The sequence below is a fragment of the Notechis scutatus genome, chromosome 1 (genome assembly GCF_049901735.1).
Source record: "Notechis scutatus isolate UNSWTSFEM ecotype Mainland chromosome 1, rNotScu1.2, whole genome shotgun sequence".
NCBI classification, from domain to species: domain Eukaryota; kingdom Metazoa; phylum Chordata; class Lepidosauria; order Squamata; family Elapidae; genus Notechis; species Notechis scutatus.
In genome coordinates, this window is record NC_142009.1 from 184763649 (window position 1) to 184787903 (window position 24255).

General features: G+C 39.8%; 1 protein-coding gene across 5 annotated transcripts in view; it reads right to left on the minus strand.

Moving 5' to 3' along the window:
• Positions 1 to 6764: 6764 nt before the first annotated feature.
• UBE2E3 (ubiquitin conjugating enzyme E2 E3) overlaps positions 6765 to 24255 on the minus strand; it is a 122315-nt gene continuing 104824 nt past the window's right edge. For all 5 annotated transcript variants that reach the window (XM_026668048.2, XM_087949640.1, XM_087949639.1 and 2 more), the window contains 3 exons: positions 16858 to 16990; positions 10264 to 10411; positions 6765 to 7452 (listed from right to left, as the gene is read on the minus strand). In XM_026668048.2, the coding sequence (XP_026523833.1) occupies positions 7355 to 7452; positions 10264 to 10411; positions 16858 to 16990 (379 nt within the window). In that variant the 3' untranslated portion in view covers positions 6765 to 7354. The remainder of the gene's footprint in view (positions 7453 to 10263; positions 10412 to 16857; positions 16991 to 24255) is intronic.

Sequence of the window (24255 nt, forward strand, 5' to 3'; positions counted from 1 at the left end):
AAATTTAAATAACTTTGATCGTGTTTGTTTTAACTGTCTGTATCTTGTCTTTCAGCAGAAAAGCTCCCATAGTAGCTATTAAGCTTCCCAATATTGAAATTACTGTTGCTTTGCATATAACTTCCTTCTTCTTTCTGGTATACTTTAGGTACTGGATTTATGACTATACACCCCTATCCTAGGCCTGCTTTTATATAGCAGGGATGTATATAGATATCTCATGAGGCGGAAAAAGCCTTCATTCTGGCATCCAGAAATCAGCTGGAAATTTTGTTTGTTTTCTTGTTTTTAACCTGTAAACCTGCTGTGGTGAATGGTATAGGCATAGAACATCTACAGAAATTGTCTCTATAAATTGCTCTCTCATCCGTGAGCAAAAAATGACCCCATTCAGAGATTGTTCACCCCGTTCCTCTTTGAGAATCAGAGCGGATGTCAGTGCCCTTTATGTCTGTCTTTCAGATAACAGAATAAAAGAGTTGGAAGGGACTTTGGAGGTCTTCTAGTCCAACCCCCCTGCTGAAGCAGGAGACCCTATACCATTCCAGACAAATGGCTGTCAATTCTCTTGTCAAAAGTGGTCCACAACTTATGGAAGGCAAGCCATTCCACTGGTTAATTTCTCCTTAGTTCTAGGTTACTTCTCCCCTTGATTAATTTCCACCCATTGCTTGCTTTCTGGTGCTCTGGAAAATAGGTTGACCGCCCCCCTCTTCTTCGTAGTAACCCCTCAGATATTGAAACACTGCTATCGTGTCACCCGTGACCCTTCTTTTCACTAGACAAACCCAATTCTTGCAACAGTTATTTATGTTTTAAGCCTCCGGCCCCTTAATCATCTTTGTTGCTCTTTTCTAGACTCTTTCCCGAGTCTCTACATCCCTTTTATAATCAAAGGATGGAGAAGTCAAAAAAGGAGAAGACAAATAGAAAGAAGCAATGACCTGCACCCCTTTGATAATGACAGCTTGGCAACGTTGTTGTGCAGTTTGCAAAAGCAGTTCAGACTCGCCGACATTTGATCTCCAAGATCTTTTCAGGATTATGTGAGTACAGCATAAACGAAAAGTAGAATCAGTTGCTTTAATGCAACACCTAGGGCTTGAATTGGGCTTTCTGCTCTCATTGACAAGCCTAGAAATGCTGATTTATGGAGCAGTATGTTTTTCTGGTTGTATTTGGGAGTGTCAGACCTTCAAAGCAGATCACTCTACAGGTTAATATGATCTTTATTATAAAGCTACAATAACAGAATCTTGCAGGTCCGAATATACTTCCTCCCCCTTTTCCTTTATTTTCATGTGTACCAGAGAAGGTCCTACCTGAAATATATTCTAAGGTTACAACTTTGCCCCATATTCAAGTTTATCTGACTGTTGCCTTCTTCCTGTATCTCAAGGTTATTCCCTCCTCCCACTACTTTGAATGAAGGCTTGTTTTGTTTTGCCTGGCTGCTCAAGAAGAGCTGTTGGCACCACACACATTGCAACTGTGCAAATTCTTACCAGATAGAGGTATTAGTTTGTGCTGTCTGTTGCCCTTTACAACTTCCCTGAGTTGCCAGGGAACTTTAGTGTGAACACAACCAAGTTGTCAACTCTGAAGCGAACCTGGCTGAAGTAATCTTTTGCTGCCTCATAGTTGTCACGAACTCTGAAGGGGGGGGGGGGGGGGAAGTAGACAGACGGGCTAACAGTCAAAACAAAAGTTTTCTTGTGGGAACCAAGGTCATCCTAACAGGTGGCAATTGAAGGAAGTGAGGAATGACCAAGCAGCCTGCCAGCTACTTACATTGGACAATGTGACCAGTGACATTTGGGGAAGGAACGATTTGTTCTTTTACTTAGGCTAAAAACTGTGGGAACTTTTAGAGTTGGTTTTCCACTGGCTGTGCCGATATGATGTATCCAATAAGCATGATCTTTTGAGGAATCTACCTGCCTTGGAGTTCTGCTTTTGGGGAATGTGTTACTCGGAATGCTGACGCAAGTGTAGGGATAGTGGCACACAATATCTCTGAGTACGTTCCATTTTTGTTTCTATTTTTTTTCTATTAGTTTCATTTTGTATATGTTGCATTCAAAGGGTTATTCTGATCTACGGCGGTAATAGATATTTGATTAATTGGAAGCAAAGTTGGGAATCCTTCCCTTCATCAAATGATACAATTCCTCTAGTGCCCGAGGGACAATTGTTCACTAGCAATGGGTCTTTGTGACATGGTAATGAAATTGAAGTTGGTTATCGCTACCCAGTTTGTATTCAAGCAACCTTCAAAATAGTTCAGTTGAAAAGATATACTAAAGGATATATTCTGCTACACCTCAAGTTGAACATAGTTCTCAGCATCACATAATTCTCTAATGGCAATGCCTTCAAACTAAACCATTCCAATTTATTATTAGTTTTGTATGAGAGTATGGTCTGCAAATGCATATTATAAGCATTAAAACTCTGATGTAGTAGGTTCCCTTTTCAGCCCACCCAAATCATATACGCACATATCCAGGAAACAGTCATGGATATGAGGGACGAAGAGTTTGTCCTGCTGAAAGCTCTTTGTATAGACATGATGTCACCAAATACAAGTGTTATGTAACAATATTGGAGAAAATGAGGAAAAGTTCATCTGATGGCTATTTGGACATGATCCCAATGCTGTTGGGTTGGTTTTTTGTTTATATAATATAGTTGTTTACCATTGACTTTTTCTGGTATATTTTTTACCCTTCTTAATCTAGTATCTTAAGAATTTCTTGCTGGCTTGTTACTGAATTCCCAATCAGCTCTAATCCTGATTATATTTTTCAGCCCAAGCCACTGCTGGTTAGGTATTCAGACTTTTGAGGTCTTGGCAAAAATTGGTTGAAAATCCTGAGACCCACATCATTTTGGGCAACCTCCAAATTACACCAGATATATCCTGGAGACTCTACCTGATGTGATAAAAAAAAAGCATTTTATATAAATAGGACCTTGCCACTTATAGCAGTAAGGTAAAGGTAAACGTTCCCCTTCCATATAAGTGCTAGTCATTTCTGGCTGTAGGGGATGGTGCTCATCTCCATTACAAAGACGAAGAGCCAGCGCTGTCTGAAGATGTCTCCGTGGTCATGTGGCTGGCGTGACTAAAGTATTTTGCTTCTTGCATTTTTACATGCTTTCGAACTGCTAGATTGGCAGAAGCTCACTCCGTTACGCAGTGCTAGGATTCGAACTGCAGAACTGCTGATCTTTCTAATCGACAAGCTCAGTGTCTTAGCCACTGAGCTACCACATCTCTTTAGTTATAGCAGTACAGGCCTTAAATAGATAAGAAGAGCCAAAATAGTTTTTTTAAAAACCAAAATAAACAGAGAAAAGGCACACATTCTTATTTAACAACTAATTGATTTATTTAACAATACAAATTTATTTCTACTGCTTGGTGTAAACAGAGAAAAGCTGAGAAACAAAATTAAGTTCTTTTTAAAGTTTAAATGTGTACACAACCCCACCCCCCCCCAACTTCTTACTTCAGTAAATATAAAATTTACAGACAGAAAAAGCAACATGAAGAAGGAACAAGGTGTTGACAAACTGATGACAGGAAGGAAATTTTAGAATTAGTCATATAATCTTAGTAAAGAAAGTTAACGGGCAGCATTGAGAAGGCATCCCATTTATATTTCAAATTTTCTGCAGTCTGAAACTTTAGTGCATTAAAAAATGAGACATAATTATACTATATACTATATATTATATGATATAAATATTTGAAAACTTTGCAGGGCCCATATTATATATAATGTGAAATATATGTTTTGCCACTTTTTGTAAATTTATGGGATATGCAATATACCGATGCATTTTATCTTTTCACGAGGAACCGGCAAGATCTTTAGAGTCTCTCCTTGGGGTGTACTTGCCAGGTAACAGGTCATACATTCTTGTCCTAATTTATAAGACAAATGTACCAAATTCATATGCCTCATAAATGCCACTCATTTCAGTGGGAGTTGTGAAAATCTTTTGAAATTAATGGAAGATGACTAACGAAGATGCCCTAATATTTTCTCATGCATACCTTCTGTTCTCTCCTTACAAACTAGCTGTAGGAATTGTTCTCACAGAAGAAATGCTAAAGATGAGTTGAGTTTATGTTGCAGAGATCAATTGGGAATCTTGACTGAAGCACTTCTTTACACCTCCTCACACAAGAAGGCCCATGAATCAAGAATGTTGATAACACAAGGTTAAAATGTTTCCTTTTGTTGAAATTTCTGGTGGAAGAAGCTGTTTTGGAAATGGGGCAAAGGATAGAGTAGCCTCTCTCTAACATTTGTGGCAGGACAGCCCCGAAATACTTTTGACGCCTCTGTGAGAACTAGCCTATAATACCAAACAAAATATAGGTTAAACACATTGCCTTTATCAATTGCCTACTGAGGAGGCTGCTGTAATGAACAGGCATTTTATTTTGGGTGCTTGTTTCAGGATCTGAAATAGTTCCTGGGTTGTTAATAAACCCTTAAAATTCCAAGTGAAAATGACATTTAGCTGGGAGGTAAACAGGATAGTTTGTCATTTGAGCTGTATTGCAGTGGATGCAGGTATGTCTCAAATGATATTGCTCTAGGTGTCATATTCTGAGACCATAAGTCTTATAGATGAACCTCTCACATCTTGAAGCCTCTACAATTTGTTAATACTCTGCATGATAAAAAAAAAAAATGTTGAATTCCAGCCAGAAATATACAAAAAGTACAAAAATGCTTGACAGAAGTGCTTCAACAGAGCACCCTTCCACCATGCACAATAGTTTTGTTCAGTTTGAACCTAGAAGCCTGAAACATAAATAGTAAGGAGTATCTGTCACATAAACACAAATCATCTTTCTGGATGACTGGTTTGCACTGTTTGGTGTTTGCACTACATAAATAAAGGCCCATGGTGGTCATGCAACGGGAAAAGGAATGCTAATATTTAACGTGTGCTGTGGACTAAGCTATCCATGTGATGCACACAACCTTATTTTGCTGGGTAGGACAGCCTATCAACCCTGGCGGTGAGCAGATTGTGATGAAAATCTCTATGTAAATGTAACGTTTCCATCAAGCTCTCCTAAGTGTGCAGTCTATGTATCAGTCTATGTATCTGGAAAGGATATACTATGTGTAACCCTCACTCAGGCATTTGAACATTATGCGTGACTATTTGGGGATCCCATTCATTTCACGTGGAAAGATGTGGAGAAAAGCCTACATCATATCTTGTGCTGAAAGTTACTGATTTTCCTTTAAAAATTCGTTATTTCTAAGTCAATATTGATTGATATTCTTCTGACCTCATTGAGAAAAAAAACTCACTTGAAGTTTCATGACACTGTTTATGACACACACGGAGATGTGAATAACCAATCATGCAACCGTACTGCTTTGGAAGATGGGTTTACCATAATTCAGAAGCCTACCTCTAAAGCCCTGGAGCAGTGGACATCTTCTACAAATTAGAAAATATGGGCAAAATCCAAAATCCTCAAAATTTTGGAATTATAAAGATGACCCTATTTATGGTAAATTATATAAATAGGTGGGAGATTATGTGAAATCCAATAAAGTTTCGGTAATTTGCTCCTTCATCCTGGAGAATGCATAAAATAATAAGATTACCCTGCCTGCCATCAACTATACTCACAATGGCCTTATCAGCTATACACTCACTGGTCAAGAATCAACTGACTAATTAAGAATCAACTGACACCAGAGCATATGTCATGTTTCCATCAGCTCCTTGGCATCCAACAGAGAGAATTGTACAGTATCACAGTTCTTAACATCTTCAGGACTTCAGGTTCTGATCAGATGCAGAAGTGTAGAAAAGTTTGTTTCAAGCAACTGGAGGTTGTCAGGTTGTTTACAAGTCAACAGGTTGTTACACTTGGCAAATTGTGGTCCGCACTATTTGCCCACTGTGTCAAAGCTTTTTGTGCTGCAACGGAGAACAATTAGGCATCAAGTGCAGCTCAACAATATTATTCCTCTGTCAAGGAAAAATGGGAGTCGATCTAAACATGAGATTAAATTTGTTGCCTAAATTGTGTTTTATGTTTTTCAGCTGATAAATATTGGTTCAGGAGATTACAGAAGAGACTGCAAGACTAGTGACTTAATCTTGCCCATCACTGTGGTCCTAAAGGTCCTATTCCTCTCCCCAAACTATAATAGCAACTGTGAACATTGTGGTTGGACCTCATGACTACCAGGAATGAAGTGAGGAAGGACAAGGTCAATGGAGTTTCTTCATTGGTCCTAATTTTGCTTTGCCATCATTACATCATTGAACTTTAACATTCTACAGATTTAGTGGAAACATTCCTCTGTCCTTTCTGCTGGAGAACAGATGTTCATGTGATGGATGCTATAACATGAATTTTACAGGAGTGATGATGATCCTACTACCTACCACCACCACACTGGTTAGTATTTCAAGGCAGCAATTGGGAGGAGAGGAGAAATAGTGATGGAAGGTATCATCCTTTTAAAGCCTTACTGGTGTTCTAGCTTATCTGTTTGTACATGTCTATGGCTATAAATGCCAGGTTTAGCGTTATGAAGTTCTGCCTTAAGAAACGTTGTTGGAGGCAAGCTACAAGTCTCATGATGTTCCAGGCCTTCTGAGTGGGGCCTTCTTGCCTTACGTTAGGTTTCCACAAGGATCTGTATATAAACAGTCCTACTGGCTCTGCCCACATTTTAGTTTCAAATATGAAAACAGAGAAGCTCTTCCTTGGGGAACATGTTTATTGTGTTTGAGATGATACACTGGATGCTCTCTGAGCTACAAGTGGGTAGTGATGAGAGGGGACAAGGATAAAAGAAATCCTTTTCGTTACAAACTGACAAAGGTAAAAGTCTTAAACATTTTTCACAACAGCATGTACCACATATCGGAAATAGATCTGGGCTTAATACAAATGACGTAATTCCTAGTAATCTACAGCTACCTTTAATAACTTCATACAGATAATGAATTAGGCTAAAATGCACTATTATATTTGGTTGACTTCAGGAACAGTATCCTTAGTTACATCACAAAATACATTTTGATATCCCAAAGAAGCAAGACTTGCAAGTAGGCATTTTAAACATAACTAATCTACAGCTACAAAGTTCTACTCTTGACAGCATTTACCTTTTGGGGAAGGGGAGGAGGGAGAGAAAGCAGTATTCCAATCTTCAAAAGGATAAAAGCAGAGAGTAGAATCAGTATAACATATACACAGAAGTCCGTATTGTAAAGGCTATAAAGTTTGGTTGCACACTGCAAAGCTGCATCCCCGCACCTTCACACTGCGCCAAGTAGTCAACATCACTTATGTTGCATATCTCTTGGTCCACTGTCTGGCTATCCTGTCATGTTCTGCTCTGTTGGTCAGGTACTGAGTGGCTATGCTTCCCACCAGCGGATCAGCTGCAAGAATTCAGCAAGGGACAACAGGGGAGGGAGAGAGAGAAAGAGAGAGAGAGAGAGAGAGAGGGAGGGAGGGAGGGAGAAAGGAAGGAAGGAAGGAAGGAAGGAAGGAAGGAAGGAAGGAAGGAAGGAAGGAAGGAAGGAAGGAAGGAAGGAAGGAAGGAAGGAAGGAAGGAAGGAAGGAAGGAAGGAAGGAAGGAAGGAGACACATTAGCAGTCATTCCCCAGTAAGCAAAGTAATGAGCAAAGTTTCAACAATTCATTTCACATATTTGCCAATTAAGACAGGGAAAAGTACTCAACGCCAGTACCACTTACTGTTTCATAATTAATTAATCAATTCAAATGTATAAGGCAGAGGTGCCAAACTCAAGGCCCGTGGGCCGGTGCTTAGATCTGGCCCACAGGGCCGCCCTGAAAACAACAGGGACTGGCCTGTGGTGCCTCTGCCAGTGAAAACGGAGCTCGGGAGGGCAGCCCTCCCGAGTTCCGTTTTCACTGGCAGTGGGTTGCAGGAAGCCGTTGCAGCCAAAAACGGAGCTCGGGAGCTTGTTTTCACTGGCCAAGCACTTGGGCTGCCACAGGCGCCATGACACAAGGGACGTCGAGCTGGCCCTGCCCAATCTGCCCACCCCAGCCTCTTGAGATCAAACACAACCCTGATGTGGCCCACAATGAAATGGGGTTTGACACCCCTGGTATAAGGTCACCCAATCCACAATTCTGAACAGTATACAAATTAAAAACACAACCCAAAATAATAACTTAATTTGTTTATAAAAAAAGTAAAAGGACTATAACCAGTAGAAATCGATAAAACATTTAACACAGTCTCATTCAACCCATCTAAGCCAGAGCATGAGTAAAAGTCAGATCTTCAAGGCTAGTTTATAGGTTAGCAGGGTTGAACCGATCAAAGCTCTGGAGGAATACCATTCCAGAAAGCAGATGGTATGAAAGGGAAGGCATGCCTTTTCCATCCCATCCGAAGAAATGGTTTAATCGAGTGCACCCAAAGCATGCTTTTTTTTTTTTTGCACATCTTATAGGATTAGGGGAAACAAAGGTAAAAATGTAGTCTCTCAGATAACTAGTCCTTATACCATGAAGGGCTTTTTAGGCGACAACCAACACGTGCATAGAACACTATAAATGATATAGATGTATAGTATGAGCAAATTGCAGCATCTCAGTCCCACCCCCCTCAAAAAAAGCAATTTGGATTCAGAATCTGCATAACAGGATTTTCCATTGTTCACCACTCCCGAACAAGACGTGTCATTGATGAGCAGGTGTGGCAACGGAAGAAGTGAGTAGCAGTGTTGTGGAACCTTCTTTTTCCAGGGCTGGTTCCCATGGATGAGGAGGAGGTTAGGAGATCTAGCCCCAGACCCTTTTTGTGTGGGGTCCTGCAGGGCTCTGTACTCTCCCTCTCCTATTTAGCATCTATATGAAGCTGCTAGGTGAGGTCATTCCCTGGAATTGGGTGAGTACTGGTGAGGTCTGGAATTGGGTGAGTACTGTTTATAGCTGTTCAGCCTTGGTAATTTCCTGAGCGAACTAGATACACCCCACATGGAGCTATCCTTGAATGTCACTTGAAAGCTACAACTGAATTCCAGAATTCAACAATGTAAGCAGCTGCAGGTATACCTTGCCCATGTACACCACTGTTTTGTGAGTTGCTCCTAATGCACATCTTAGATGGAACTCAAAGTGCTATTTGTCATGTATAAAAGTCTACATGGGACTAATATATGCAGGACTGGCTCTTTCTAGGTTGGTCCATTCCTCTACATCCTAAAGATGCACTTTAGGTCCTATATATTAAGCCTTAATATTGTAGAGATTAGTGGAGACTCAACTCTGCTGGCCTTTTGGAAGTTACTGAAGACTTGGGTGTTCCCCTGGGCAAGGGGTTTGGAGATTAGATGAGCCCATCATTGCAAGTTATCATCAGAGCTCAGTTTGTCTTCGGCGGCCATTATTTTACTAATTTTGACTATGTTCTGTTTCATGTGCTTCTAACCCTATGTGCGCTGCCCAGAGCTGCAATAGAGAGATGGTATACAAATTGATACAGTAAATAAATGAAAAACCAAGTGGTAGCAGTTTGTATTAGCTGAGCTACAGATGCAGGCCAACCTTCTATTGCAGTCTTTTTTTTTTTCCTGATAAGAGACTGGCATACTGGAACTGACTACAAAAGTGCCGAGACAGCATATGTGGACAGTGTATCCAAGACTCATTGTGCTACTGAACTCTCCTTGTACATGGAAACTTAGCTTGGCCAAGCCATGTTTTCTGTTTAAACATGCGTGCTCTGCATGTTTAAACAATGGAATGGAACCAAGGGTCTTATCACTGCCATTTGAATCGATCTAAAACAATATCCCTTGAGTTGGTGCTGTTACTCATTGGAAGACTTTCAACCTTCAGGTAAAAAAAAAACCTGAATAATGGTCAAAAAACATCTGAAGAAAATCAGTCTGGGGACGCCCATGTATCATAGCCTTTCCATAGCAAAGCATAGGAGGCATTTATAGGTTGAAAGATAATCAGAAGAAAAAGAGGCTTTTATTCATAAGCTGTTCTATACGTGCAAATCAAACAAGCCTCTTTTCAATGTGGGTTTATCTCACAGGTTTAAAAACCATACACTTGCCAGTTTGTGCCCCATTTTCAGACATGGCAAAAATGAGAAGTTTCTGTTGTCGACAAAAGTGAGGGAAGCAGCCTCCTCTGGCTGTGCCTGTTGCGGAATTAATAATCATTAAATCCGGGGGAGGGAAAAGTGAAAGATTGCCTTACCAGGATTGCAGTCTGTCAAGAGGGAGCAAATAGACAGCAAAACCTTTGAAATAGTCAAAGCAGGACTCCAATTGTCTTTCAGGATATCCAGACAGATGACTCCCTGACTGTTGATGTTGCAGTGATAGATTCTAGTACGGAAAGTAACCTGCAGGTAGAAGAGCAACAGAAGGGGAGGGGAGAAGATCATCACACGCTTTTCAGGCATAGTTTGTTGCTAGCCTTTTGAAACCTGTCTTGAATGATTCTCCCTCGGTGGGAAGATTTTTCTGTCGAGACCTTTCATTTTGGGGGCAGGAAAAAATTGTTTGTTTCTGATGTTTGTTTACGCCTCATCTGAAAAGAGGTCTCCTCTCTCTTCTTTTGTTAAGCAGCTGCCTCATTCACAACTGCTATATACTGTATGTCTCAAAGCTAAAAGCTTTATTGTGTTTTTTTTGTTTTGTTTTGACAAGCCTCCAGCATTTTTAATGCTTTTTGGGAAAAAAAAACAAAATGAAAAAACAGCCGATACATACAAACATTTGCCTGCCCTTGAGAAATAGTGGTTTCATCGGTTTCCTTGGGGCAGACAAGCGACACTGCAAGTCCCAAGACTTGTGACTTGTGTACTTGCATACCAAGTTGGAATGCAAAGTACAAAAGGGCAGAGTTTGTATCGGGATTTCGTCGTAATTCTGCCTGTCACAGTTTAAAGGAGCCCATGGACTATTTCCACTGTGAGCATGTGGAAAATGGCACTTAAGATACCCAGCTTTCATTTAAAACGGGGGGAACGTGAGATTCAAAGTGAGGCGCTGCAGGTCTTTTCACTAGTTATGATGCCCAAAATGGATGATGCATGTTTGAGAAATCTGAAGAGCACCAGATTTGGAGAACAAAGCTCCTCTGGAACATGAGAGCCATCATGATCCAGATGTCATGATTCCCCTCAATTAACCTTGGGGCTCTTGTTCTTGATTCATCTATATGTAACCTGACCGCTTTTATAAATAAGATCATCACTGAATCGTCTCCAACTGTTGGCATTTACTTTGATGGGTTTTCCAACCCAGTAGGAATATGCTCATAGAGCATGTTAGTACATTTTGAATATTGCAAAAGCAATCTTCAATGGTACCAGCTTCCACAGAAAACCAAATCTTGACTCAGGCTGCTCTCCTGAGGCTACTAACACTCATAAAAGTAGACTACTTATTCAAAATCTCTGTCTGATCAGTATACTCCACATAGACCACATCAAGATGGTCTCAAGTTCAATCTCTGAAACTTCAGTTTAACTCAGGGGTGTCAAACTCACAGCGTCACCATGTAATTGTCTTGGGCAGTGGCGAAGTGCGTGCTCACAGAACCGGTTGTTAAACCGGTTGCAGCCCACCACTGACATTGCGACTTTCCCCCCCTTTGCTAAACCGGGCATGGGCGTGACCCGCGCGTGACACACCCAGCCCATGGGCCAAGACTTTGACAGCCCTGACTTAACTCATCTTGGTGGGGGGAAAAGCCCTCTCTGATAAGTGACAGTAGGCAGTAAGGCCTAGATGTATTAAGAGCCGGCTCTGTTAACTAGGAACATATGTTCCTATAGAAGATGTATGACTGAAATTGGTTACCCTTATGTTTTGAACTACATAACGTATTTTTGAGAAATACAGTTCTGAACTATAGGAGAGTAAAACTTGGAACAGATCCCTTCCCCTTAGTTAAGTCTTTCATATGGCTTAGCTTAGTGTGGCACTCACTTTTTAAGCCCTATGCTGCAGTATGGTGGGTTTCAAAGTAGTTTATTACCGGTTCAGTGGGTGTGGCTTGGTGAATGCGCTTTGCGTGTGCATGTACACACTTTGAGTGCGTCCATGCCAAATGTGCACTTTGCGCAGGCACAGAGGGTTTCCTACTCACCTCCTGCAATCCTGCACTCTCCCTGTAGCTTCAACAGCTGACGTGCGGCAATCTGCTGTGCCGCGCAAAGCAGCTGCGCTTCAAAAGGCGGGAATAAAGGTTAGTATGGGAGCCTGGGTGGGTGGGCCCAACAGCAGCTCATCAGAGAAAACCGGTTTGGTCTCCGCTGATCTTCGGTGCTATCGGTACACCGGAACCAGACCAAACTGGTGGAATAGCAGCACTTGCTCTACTGAATCTGAATTAGGAAACTCTGATGTAATGTCACTCAATAATCAAGGACACTACACCAGGACCTGACTTAATGTAAATTAGAAATCAAACACTAAAATGATGTGGAGAGAAAAGGAGGAAAAAGGGGAAGCATTCCACCCTAATACTTTTGCCATTAAATTCTGTGGTTTGGGATAGAATCCTCAGTGCACTCAGTTCCGTGTCATGTGCAAAACTGATGCATGTTCAGATGCCATTCATGAATAAACTCCTGAAGAGGACAGGACCCGCTGAGTCTTGGTGATCCCTTCTCTACAAAGAATCAGCTCCAGGGCATCTCTAGGTCTGCCCCATTTCCAGATGTTTCAAGGAACTTACAAGTGGGAAAAGAGGGAAATATCTGACTTTGCATTTGAGCCTTTTACAGATTTATGCCAAATGACAAGCCTTTGTGAAATTGACAGGAGATGCATATTGAGATAATACTATGGAAATTGATGTGGCTTTCCCACTACCTTTTTTCATTTTTTTTAGAGAAAAAAAGAAAAAGAAATAAATCTTAATTGTTTTGGGCATGACTAGAATAATCTTTTGTTCCTACCTAGAATATATTACCGTGTTTCTCATAAAATAAGACCGGGTCTTATTTTTTTTTGAGCCCCGAAAAAGCGGCTAGGCTTTTTTTTCGGGGATGACTTAATTCTCCCCCCTTGCATCCTTGCCTAGAGTGCCTTGCGGGCAGCCATGCCTCGCCACCAGCCGCTCCAGCGGCAATGATGGCGGACGGGGGAGAGCTCCCAACTCCCGCCAAGCACCTTTGCTGCAGACCCGAGACCTTTGGCGCCCGCCGCTGTTGCTTTCCCTTCTGCCCATGCTGCCGCCGCGTTTGGAGCTGCCGCTTCTGCGTTTGGAGCACCGCCACCGTTTGGAGCACCGCCACCGTTCCAAATGTGCTCCAAACAGTGGCGGCGCTCCAAACGCAGAAGCGGCAGCTCCAAACGTGGCAGTGGCATGGGCAGAAGGGAAAGCAACAGCAGCAGGCACCAAAGGTCTTGGGTCTGCAGCAAAGGTGCTTGGTGGGAGTAAGGAGCTCTCCACACTCTGCCATGATCACCTGTTAGGAGCAGCTGTGGCGAGGCATGGCTGCCCACGGGGCGCTCCTAACGGCAAGTCCCCCCCGCCCTTTCCCCCATTTTGCATGTTTTAAAATAGGCCTAAATTTGGGAGGAGGGGCTTAATTACATTTTATGCCTAGAAAACATGCTGGGTCTTCCTATGGGGGGGGGGCGTGTATTGTTGGAGAAGCACGGTACTTGTTAGACAAGTGAAGAGACAAAAAAGAGAGAAGAGATTGCGGGGTGGGCCTTAGCTTCTTGATTTCTGTTGCAGGTATACAACAGATTAACTAACTTGATGAATCTAACATTTAGTCTACTTATTCAATAGCAGAATGTGAATCTTCTTCATCAAACATCTGCTGCAAACCTGCAATCTTTAAACAAACACTTATACTGGCATTAAACTGCTATATTGTATCAGCAAGTATGGGAAATCTTGGCTTATGCTTCTCACAATGTTAAGAGCTACTGTAGATTTGACATTTTTAAAAAAAATATATTTTTCAGGAAGCAGGATTAACACAAACCAAAAAAGAGGTCTATGCACTTAAAAAATTTACAATTGATTCTATCGCTGATTCTACTTGCACTGTCGCTAAATGCCACATTCCACCCAATGTGGCAATTTTGAGGCATTTTAATTCATTTACACTGTTACTATTGCTCAGGGCACTTGAACTCAACATCAATCAAAGTGCTAGTGAAATGTGGTCAACTGTTTATATTAAATATCCCTTTTAGTTAAATTTCCAATGATTTCAGATGCTTTTCCAGGCATATCTCTGCTATAGAGGTGCATTTCTTGGGCTGAAAAGAAAAGTGTGAGGCTGAGGAAAGCTTGTCCCCCACTTCAAGATCCAAACAAAGAGGGAGCAAGGACATAGGTTTTTCCCACTATCCAAAAAAAATATAATGTTTAATTACTGAATTATATTAAGATTTTAAACAAATCTCTCCTTTTAGTTTTCTCTTTTTTGTAGTGGCTATACTTGTATATCAATGCTGTATATGAGTAACCGAGCTTCTTTCAATTTCTGGATTTACATTTCAGCTAGCTTGGACAAGTAACATATCCTTTTTTGATCTTTTCTTTTTTTAAATGTTATTCCCTGCTCCCAACCCCTGGCCAATAGGGAGAAGTTGTGAAAATCTCCCTTGGTCCTAACCAATAGGAAAAGGGCAAATCCTACTGCCTCCAGTAAATGCATCACGTTATCCTCAGAGATGTACTATAGCAGGGGTCGCCAACCTTTTGGACCTCAGGGACCACCAAACTCATAATTTGAAATCCCAGGGACCATTAACCGGTTCTGTGGGTGTGGCCTAATTTGTGGGTGTGGCTTGGTGGTCATGTGACTGGCTGGGCATGGCTTGTATATAAATATTATAAATATTTGTATAAATATTGATTTTTTTATTAAAAAAGAGCAACTTTTACCCCAAATCAGGCAAAGCACAGGCAGATCGAGTTGCTCACAGAATCACAGATTCATTCAGAAATCTATCTATCTGCCATTGGCTAGCTCAGTCTGTCACATAAAATTTGCTTGCAAGCAAACTCATAAAATTTGCTAGCAAGCAAACTCACAAAATTAACTCACAGCACACTATATGTAAATATTGATTTTTTTTTATTAAAAAAGAGCCACTTTATCCAAAATCAGGCAAAGCAGGTAGGCAGATTGAGTTGCTCACAGAATCATTCAGTGATCTATCTATCTGCCATCGGCTAGCTCAGTCTCTCAAATTTGCTTGCCTTGAGTCTGCACTGAATAATAGAACCTTCAGTCCTAAGGAAGGTTCGGCTTTGCTTAAAAGCAGAGCCGAAGATCTAAAGACTAGCTAGAAAGCAAGAAATCCAACCATTTCCTGCTTCCCAGCTAATCTAAATCTCCCGGCACAGCAGAGCAGATGATGGTTGGAAAAAGGAAAAATAGAAATTTAGCAGGCAAGCTTGCCAGGTAAGAAGTGAGTGGGTGGGTGGGTTTCCCATGAGCTATGTGGGCGGTGCAGCTTTGTGTTTCTGTGCAGCCTGGATTAATTGCTTTGGGGGGGTGCTTGGGGGTGCGATTTCTCTGCAGCCCACCAAAATTTTCTCACGGCCCACTGTTGGCGACCGCTGTACTATATAGCATTTGACTTAGCCAAATGTTACAGTCATGTATATATTTAATAAAGATAATCTTTCAATATGATTAAAATCAGGAAAAAAAATCCACATTTTGCACATACAAAGTTTAAATGGTGAATTGTAAACAGCTGTTGGGTAAGAATAGGGTATATATTTATGTTTCAGTAAGCTTTGAAACAACTAGGCAATGAGCACTTATCAAAGAAGCAGACCGCAAGTTAAAACGTTTGATAATTAAAGCAGCATTGTATCTGATATGTTATTAGATAAAGATTTGCAACTTTTTGAGAGAGTATTTATCAAATCATACACTATCAAGCAAACCAGGGCTTAAATACTTCTGCTTTTCATTTTAGCCACTAAGATTACACATTTCTAATGGTTTATTGAAATAAATCTGATTTCAGGCGATGTGGATAAGTTTATCTTCTGAGGACAACCATATCCTACTTTCAAAAGACTTGGGCAAATAATCAAGAGAGAGTTCTGCAAGAATTATCCTGTTTCCCTGGCAGCATGCTAGTTTGGAGGAACAAGAAAGTTTTTTGGGGGGGGAAGTAAGTGAAAATGCAATATTATAATAAAAGAAGGATGGCATCAGAAAGATGAAATGGTTATTTCTTCCCTTTTCTCAATGGCCTCATCTCAACTGCAGCAGATATCTCCTAGCAAACTGCCTTGAGAGGGATAATAATCTAATGCTAAGTCTTGAGCCATATGTGAAGAAAAGTGCCTTGTACCTAAAAAAAACCCCAGTTGAATGTTACCTTGTACTGTTACTACTAACAGTAGGTTGATGCTACTGCTATATCTGAGTACTTTGAGCAATGAGGCATTACATTCATTTGATTAAAGTAGGGCAATTAAGCAAGATATTTTATGACTTTTTGGAATGTTTTTCCACATAAATACAGAAGTAACAGAAATTATTCTCTCCAAATCCTATTCTTCTGTCCAACTGATAGCAGCAGAAAAACAGGGTCTGAAATGGAAATATCTGATGTCCTAATATTCTCAGAAAATGCCCAACTCTGAAAGCCTCCAGTGAATATGCAGCACTGTGAAGGCAAGATAATGTGGGCCCTTTTGTTTGGCCTCACAGAGTCCCAGTTAGCTAGGGGATCCTGTGTTATGCACCATGTTGGAAATGCTTCATCCACTTGTTGCTTTTCCTGAATTAAAATGGAAGACAGTTGAAAATACATAGATACAGAGACTGCATAACCTTACCTTTGGTGGTTTAAACGGATAATCAGATGAAAATGTGATATCCAGAAAAAATACACCACCTTCGTACACAGAACCTGGGGGACCCAGGATAGTAGATCTCCATTCGTAGATGTTATCGCCTTTAGGCCCAGCACTATTAAAATAAGCAAGAGGGAGAAAGAGAGAATGAAAAAAATGAACTTTTATGACTTTTTACGATCATTATTCTTGTGAATGGCCTCTGTTGTTCATATATGGCTTGGTGCTTCTTGGTGTGAAGAAACTTGTCCACTATCACTTATGTGTCTGTCAATATATTCAATACAAGGCTCATCTTTGTCTTTTGAAACAGTTAGTTGTGTAGTCTTTTGTTTGTTGGTCTCTGTGGGCGCATGGGCCATATATAACTGCCTTAAAGCACAAAGGCTACCTAATTCAAGGCATATGAAGAGCATCATCCATCTCCCATATTTATAGCCTGTTTTTTGTACAAGGAATTCAGGATGGCCTACATGTTTATTCTTGCAAACTCATTAAATAGATCAGCATAACACGCCAAGAAAGCTTCATAGAGGAGAGGATCTGAACCCAAGTCTCTCCAGAAATATTACAACAACATATCATGCTGTATATCTAGATATAGAATGAAGCTTTTCAGAAAATTTATATAAGGATTTTTTTTTTTTAAGTTAAGCCTTTATTATCATTTCCATATACTGCTGGCAATAATGAATATATAATCCTAAAGTTTCTGGGTATCCATTCCCAGATGGAAATAAATGGAATGACCTTTCTATGATAAGGTAACCTTTATTTCTTGATCTAATACACATACAGTTTTACATGCAATCAGTTGTAAGTACTGTATATACTCGAGTATAAGCCTAGTTTTTCAGCCCATTTTTTGTGCTGAAAAAATCCCCCTCGGCTTATACTCGAGTCAGATTCCCTCTGAAAAAAAATGGTGTGGAGTCGCGGCCTCCGGCGGCAGTGACTCCCAACAGCCCACCGGGAAGGGAAAGGCAAAAGCGCTTTGCCTTTCCCTTCCCGAGCGGCGGGACTGGGGCCGCTCCGGCGGTAGTGACTCCTGACTCAGGGGGCCTCCGAGGGAGGGGAAGAGAGTGACTCCTGCCTCCCGCTGTCATCATCATCTTCTTCTTTTGGGTTAGTGAATCAATTAAACCTTTCATGATAGTGAGATCGTTTCCCAAATTAATTATTTTTATTTTTGAAATTTACCAGTAGCTGCTGCATTTCCCACCCTCGGCTTATACTCGAGTCAATAAGTTTTCCCAGTTTTTTTTTTGTAAAATTAGGTGCCTCGGCTTATATTCGGGTCGACTTATACTCGAGTATATACAGTAATTTTCGGGGCTCCTACTACCTCATGGGTGTCAAACTCAATTGCACCATGTGACATATTGCAACATTTTTTGCCTTTGCGGAGACGGAGTGGGCGTGGCCTGCAAGTGATGCATCCAGCCTATGTGCCACCAGTCTGACATCCTTGTACTACCCAGTGTTTCCCACTTAGTCTAATAGAATTCCCTACTGGGCCTGGGTCTTCTGAACTGCAACCCCAAATATCCAGAGACCCATCAAACTGGGGAAGATTCCATTACAAATATTTCCCAAAGCTCCTAAAAGTTGTTCACTCACTTCCTGAGAAGTGTTGAAGCCTGAAATTTGCCGGTTCTCAAAATGACTCATGCTCTGCCAACTTTGCCAAAGATATTGGTTTTTAAAAATATAGACTGACATTTTGGTGTCCAATATTTATAGTGTTCCAGGCACACACTTATGTAAGAAGGGAGGGAATGGGATAAGGATTAGAAGAAAACAGAGGTGATGACACCATTGTTCAAATAAACTTCCTCTTCAAAGGCCAGTTTATGCAGAAGAATTACCGTTTATAAATATGACTGTGAAGGAACTGAAAAGGCTACAAATTTAACTTAAACCTATTTAAGAGCTTCCGCCCTTTTATAAAACCAGAATGTCTTGCTTTATCTTCCTTCCTATTCTACACTTCTCAGAAAAAAATTCTGGCAAACGTTTCACAACCCTCCCCCCCCCACTTTCTTAAAAAGAAAGTGTGCAATTCAAATACTAATCTTGAATGGAAATCTGAAAAAGACGTGTTTGTTGTTATTATTTAAAATATAGGACTATGTCTACTTCCACAGCTATACTTCTCCTTGATCTCTTGTCCCCCATAAGCTTCTACCCAACCATCAATTTGCTCTACAGAAGAACTGGGAAACAGCACAGGGGTGCAAGATACAAACACTTCTTCCTTCTGGAAGCGACCGAATAGAATAAAAAATGAGAAGTAGGAAAAAACAGCCCAGAGAAAGATAATGGAAGTTCATTTCCCTATCAGAGCAAAATAATTACAAGGTTATGTCTTTGTAAGACACTAGGAACAGAGGCATCCACCATGGAGATGGGAGATATCAAGAAAGTAAAACTGGAATCACAACTGTGCAATTAAAATGTCATCCCTTTTTTACATGTGTTTGTACCTGCAACATGTATAAAAAAGGGGGGTGGGCTGAGGTTTGATTGCACAGTCATAGCTGCTACCTGGGCTTTTTTCACACTTACACAAAGACACACCCCTGCACCGACCCTTCACTATAAATTGAGCTCAGCTTATTTACAGCTCCTCTTTTATACTTCTTAGTAATATTGTTTTAGACAAAAGTTATTTTATAGAAAGGGGATTTGAGTTTCTCAGTTGCTGAAAGGTTGTAGCTAAACTAGTTGTACACTAAGAGTAACCTAGAGGGTGGAAAAATGATTACTGCACACAAACACACACACACATACACACACACACACACAGAGGAACACTGAAAATGGGACAAGAAGTAAAGAATTCTTCCCTCAGATGAGGAGACATAGGTCCACAGCAATAAATTCTAAAATACAGAGTGTGTCCTTCCCTGTTGCGTTATTCTGCACCCATGATTTGACCAGTTTGAGATGGTAACAGTCCAACATATATCTGGTAATATTTCAGATCATTAAATTTTGTCTTTTAGTCAGTATCTCTTTTACAATGCAAATGATGCAAACAAAAATTAGGAAAATTCTGACTGAGAGGAGGCAATATGGCAGAAGTCTATATGTGCTGCCATAAAATTTCTTTTTTTTAACAGAAACAATACAAAAAGTAGGAGCAATACAGAAAATATTTAAAACTCCTGCACAGGTCATCGGGGTTTTCCTAATTAACTCCTGACATCCATTAAGCATATAGCTATTAATTAGCATTAGGCTTGGAAGTTAAATTTCTCTGGAACAATTCAATTTTGGCACAGATTTCCTTAATGGCTCTTTTATAGCTTAATGCTCCTATATCATCTGTCAGTTGCCTTTTCTTCAAACACCTCTAATAGCTGGATGCAATTCAGTCAGTTTAATGAAACACAGAATTGACTTAGCAACATATTTCAGCCAAAGTAATCAGTCACAATTAAGGTTACTGCCTTAAGCTGTGTGCCAAACTACCTGCTAATCACTCAGGTCAGAACAAGGGCATCTATCAATTAAATAGTCGATCATCTAAAAGCAATAACTCCTAAATTACTATTTACAATCGTTTATTATATTGCCCATTACTGTTTTTGTAACATTATAAAGCTTGCCCACTGAGAGGGAGGATCTACTGTAACATTTCAGGTAGTCTGGCCCTATAGACCAGCCTTTTCCAACTACCACTCTTCATATACGCGGGATTATCATTCCCATGCTGACTGGGGAGTTATGGAAATTGTAGTTGTTTTTTTTAAATAAAGTTTTATTGAGTTTTAACAAAACAAATAAAACATCTTATTTGAGTACAGCATCGTTCCGGGTTATCATATTACCATACAGATACAATTTCATATGCATAGTCATCTTATGTATTCAACTTCATATCTTATTACTCTTTTTCCAACTTCTCACTATTTCTCCCTTTACTTCTCTTAATTTTCTTTTATGGTTATCTCATTTTCTTCTTATTCAATTGTATTTCTTTTACCTAAAACATAGCAAAAAGAATATATATATATATATATATATATATATATATATATACACACACACACACACACACACACACACACACACACACACACATACATACACACACACACATATATACATATATATATATACATATTCAATATCTATCAATCTTTGAGAACAATTGAAATGTTTCCCTCCCTTCTTCATTATTACTTAACTGTTAATAAGCATACCATTGGATAGTCATACAGTTTCATCTTATAAATTATTTACTATTAAGCAAAATAATTATTCAGATTCATTCTAATAACTGGTATAAATTTCCTTATAAATCTTTCACATTTCTTTTCAATATTTTATCAATCTTTAGAAACAATTGCAATGTTTCCCTCTCTTCTTTATTATTGCATTAATTATAAATAAACATACCATTACATAACAATAGTTTTATCTCATAATTTACTTATTTCATTTCTAACTCATTACAGTATTCTACTGTCACAATACTATCTTTTGTACCTTTGCAGAATCCTCACTTTTAACTAAATTTAACCATTGTCTCTGTTTTCTAGCTGAGCAAATACCTTTAATCCTAGTACGTTTCCCCTTTTTCTTTATTTCCTGTTTTTGTCCCTCATAAGTTCTTTCCCTTTCTATCTTCCCCCCTTTTTCTCATCCCTTTTTTATACCCTTCTCTCTCTAATTTTCCCTTCTGTAGTTTTCTTTTCTGCTTCTCCTTGCTGTTATACTTTTTTTGCAGACTATTTTTCTTTTTGGCTGTTCCCTTTGATCTCAAACTTTTAACTCTTTTCCCCCTTATTACCACACTTTGCATTATTTGATCATTGAAAATGGCTTCTTCTTTGTCCCGCCCTTCTTCTTGCTCTTGAAGCTTTTCCTTTTGCTTTTCATAGTTCAGGATCTCCATTTCAAAAAATTCAAATACGAAGCCAAAGGATCTTCCTCCCCTTTCTGCATCTTCTTTCTGTTTTTTAAGACTCATCTTCAATTCCTCCAGGAGTGATGGCATTTTAAACACTTTTGAACAACCACCTGATTGACTTTAAGTAAAAACAGAAAAAGAAAGAAAAAACCAATGCCAAAAACTTTTTTTTTAAATCACCAAATGATCCCAGACTGTTCCTTCTTGTTTCTTTCCTTTACTTTTCCTTTCCGTGGGTTACTGTATCTTTTAATAAGATTTCAGTTACAATGTATCCTTGGGAGTCTTTTCAAAGTTTTACTGTTAATCCTCTTTATTTTTCAAGGTGGCACTCCATTTTTCCATTATTCCAAGTCCCACCCTTTTGCCTCCACTCTTCTCCTTTTTAGGGCTTTAAAATGACCAAGAAAAAAAAATCTTTATTCTCCTTTTGACACTTAGATTTCAGCTTAAGGTTGCCTATTAGTGTCAAAATAGATTAATATAAATTTCTTTCCATACCATTTGTAATTGCCAATATAAAGGTTTAAAAAAGGGGGTTTTTAACTTCCTTTTCTCTCTCCTTCGCCGCTTAAAGATCTTCTTTCAGAAGTATCCCTCTAGGTACTTTTAGATTCAGGGTACCTTGCTTAGATGTTCTCTGTTGTTTAGCCCGGTCTGTCTGCTTTCCTCTTTGTCTTCCTCCTGCACAGTCTTATCCAGTCAGGCTCTTCTTTGAGGTGGCCATTTCTGACCACCGCTGCAACTGCCTTCGGGGAGTTTAGACCAGCCAAGGAGGAGAGATGCAGCTCCCCTCCACTCGGCTAGCAATCTCCCCCCTCTTCACCACCTCTACAGGGTGGCTTCAGCCCCAAATCCAAAGGATCGGGGCGCTCCAGCGGCAAGCACAGATTGAAACCATGCATGATCGCTGATTTCGGTCTGCCGCTGAAGAGACCCAAACCGGAAGTCAGAAATTGTAGTTTTGATGTATCAGTTAAAGACTAGCCTGAAGACCGTGGATAGAAAAAAAACCACATTTTCATCTTCAACAATTTGTGAGACCTCCTTTTTTTAACTGTTTTCTATCTTTTTCTTTCTATTCTTTTGTTTCCCTCTTTCTTGTCTTCTTTTTCTCTCTTGCATTTATGTGTGTGTTGTTGGTCTATTTTAATTGTAAAATTAATGAAGTATATTTAAAAAAAAGAGAATGTGGACAGAAAAGGCATGTTGCAAAAAAACCTAATTATTCTATTAGCCCAAAAAAGTGATTTTTACTGTGAAAGAATTGAGAAAGAACTGAAAGGCATGACAGCATCTCCAATGCATTAGTTTTTGTTGGACCAACACAAGAAAATTACACATTGCCAAATTTACACAAAATTACAATTATAAATTGTAATGTTTGATTTCTTTATTTTTTTAAAAAGTAATCCCAAGCATGCAATGGTTTATCAAAGAAAACCATGGTGAGCAAACATCCTTTCAATTACCTTTGACGTAATCAGACACCGAAGATTGTCTATGGTAAAAATATCAGTTAAAACTGTAAAAGGTACTTATATTATTCAGCTACAGAGCAGTAGCAATCCTTGGTTAATGTCTTTAGCCAAAACAAGCTAATTCAGGGCACTTCTCTATCGCCACCAGTTTTGCCTCTCAAATCTTGTGAAACAGCTTACAGTCAAACCAGCAAATGGCTCTATCACAACCAATCCTGAAACAGCAAGAATGTTAAGAGCCCTTCTTATGAAGTAGTGCTTCATGCTATATTCCATGTTGGGTCACCAATGGCATTATCCCTTCGTTCGATGCAAGACCAGTGCTCCAACTATTAAGCCTAAGAGCCAGGGGCTTCCACCAATGAGGCAACATCTTGCTCCCAAACTCTGTGGGTCGCTGGTGTTGAGGTTGAAAACATGACTTCTTGCCATTTCTATCTTGGCAAAATGAAGTGTGGAATCTGGAAAGAGTAGCATTGGTGTAGCACCAAATCTCTGTGTGTGTGGAATGACATCATTCTACCTGTTTCTCCCATCAATCTCTAGATCAAGGTCAAACTTCTGAGAGTTCAATCAAGGGACAATGAATGAAAATAACTCCCCTTTAAAGTAGAGATGGAGAACGTGGCACCTAAAATTTAACAAAAACTGAAAAATCATATGCTGCCTACCCTTGCATTGAAGTTTGGTGAAGTGTCCCTAGATTCTATTATATGATGAAAGAGCTGCCTTATAGCCATTTAGGCTATTTATCCTTCTAGTCTAGCTTTCTCTGCTGTCACTGAAAACTCAAAAGACAGAACTCTTTATCACTTCTGTATCTTTTAACTGAGATGCTTGTGACTGAAACAGTTACAGCCACATTACATGGTCCGACAAAATGTTATTACCTTCCATTTGGTCCATGCCAATCTTATTTCACATTGGTAACATATGCCCTGATTTGGTTCTTCCTTTTGAGAAGTCCAAGTGATTCCC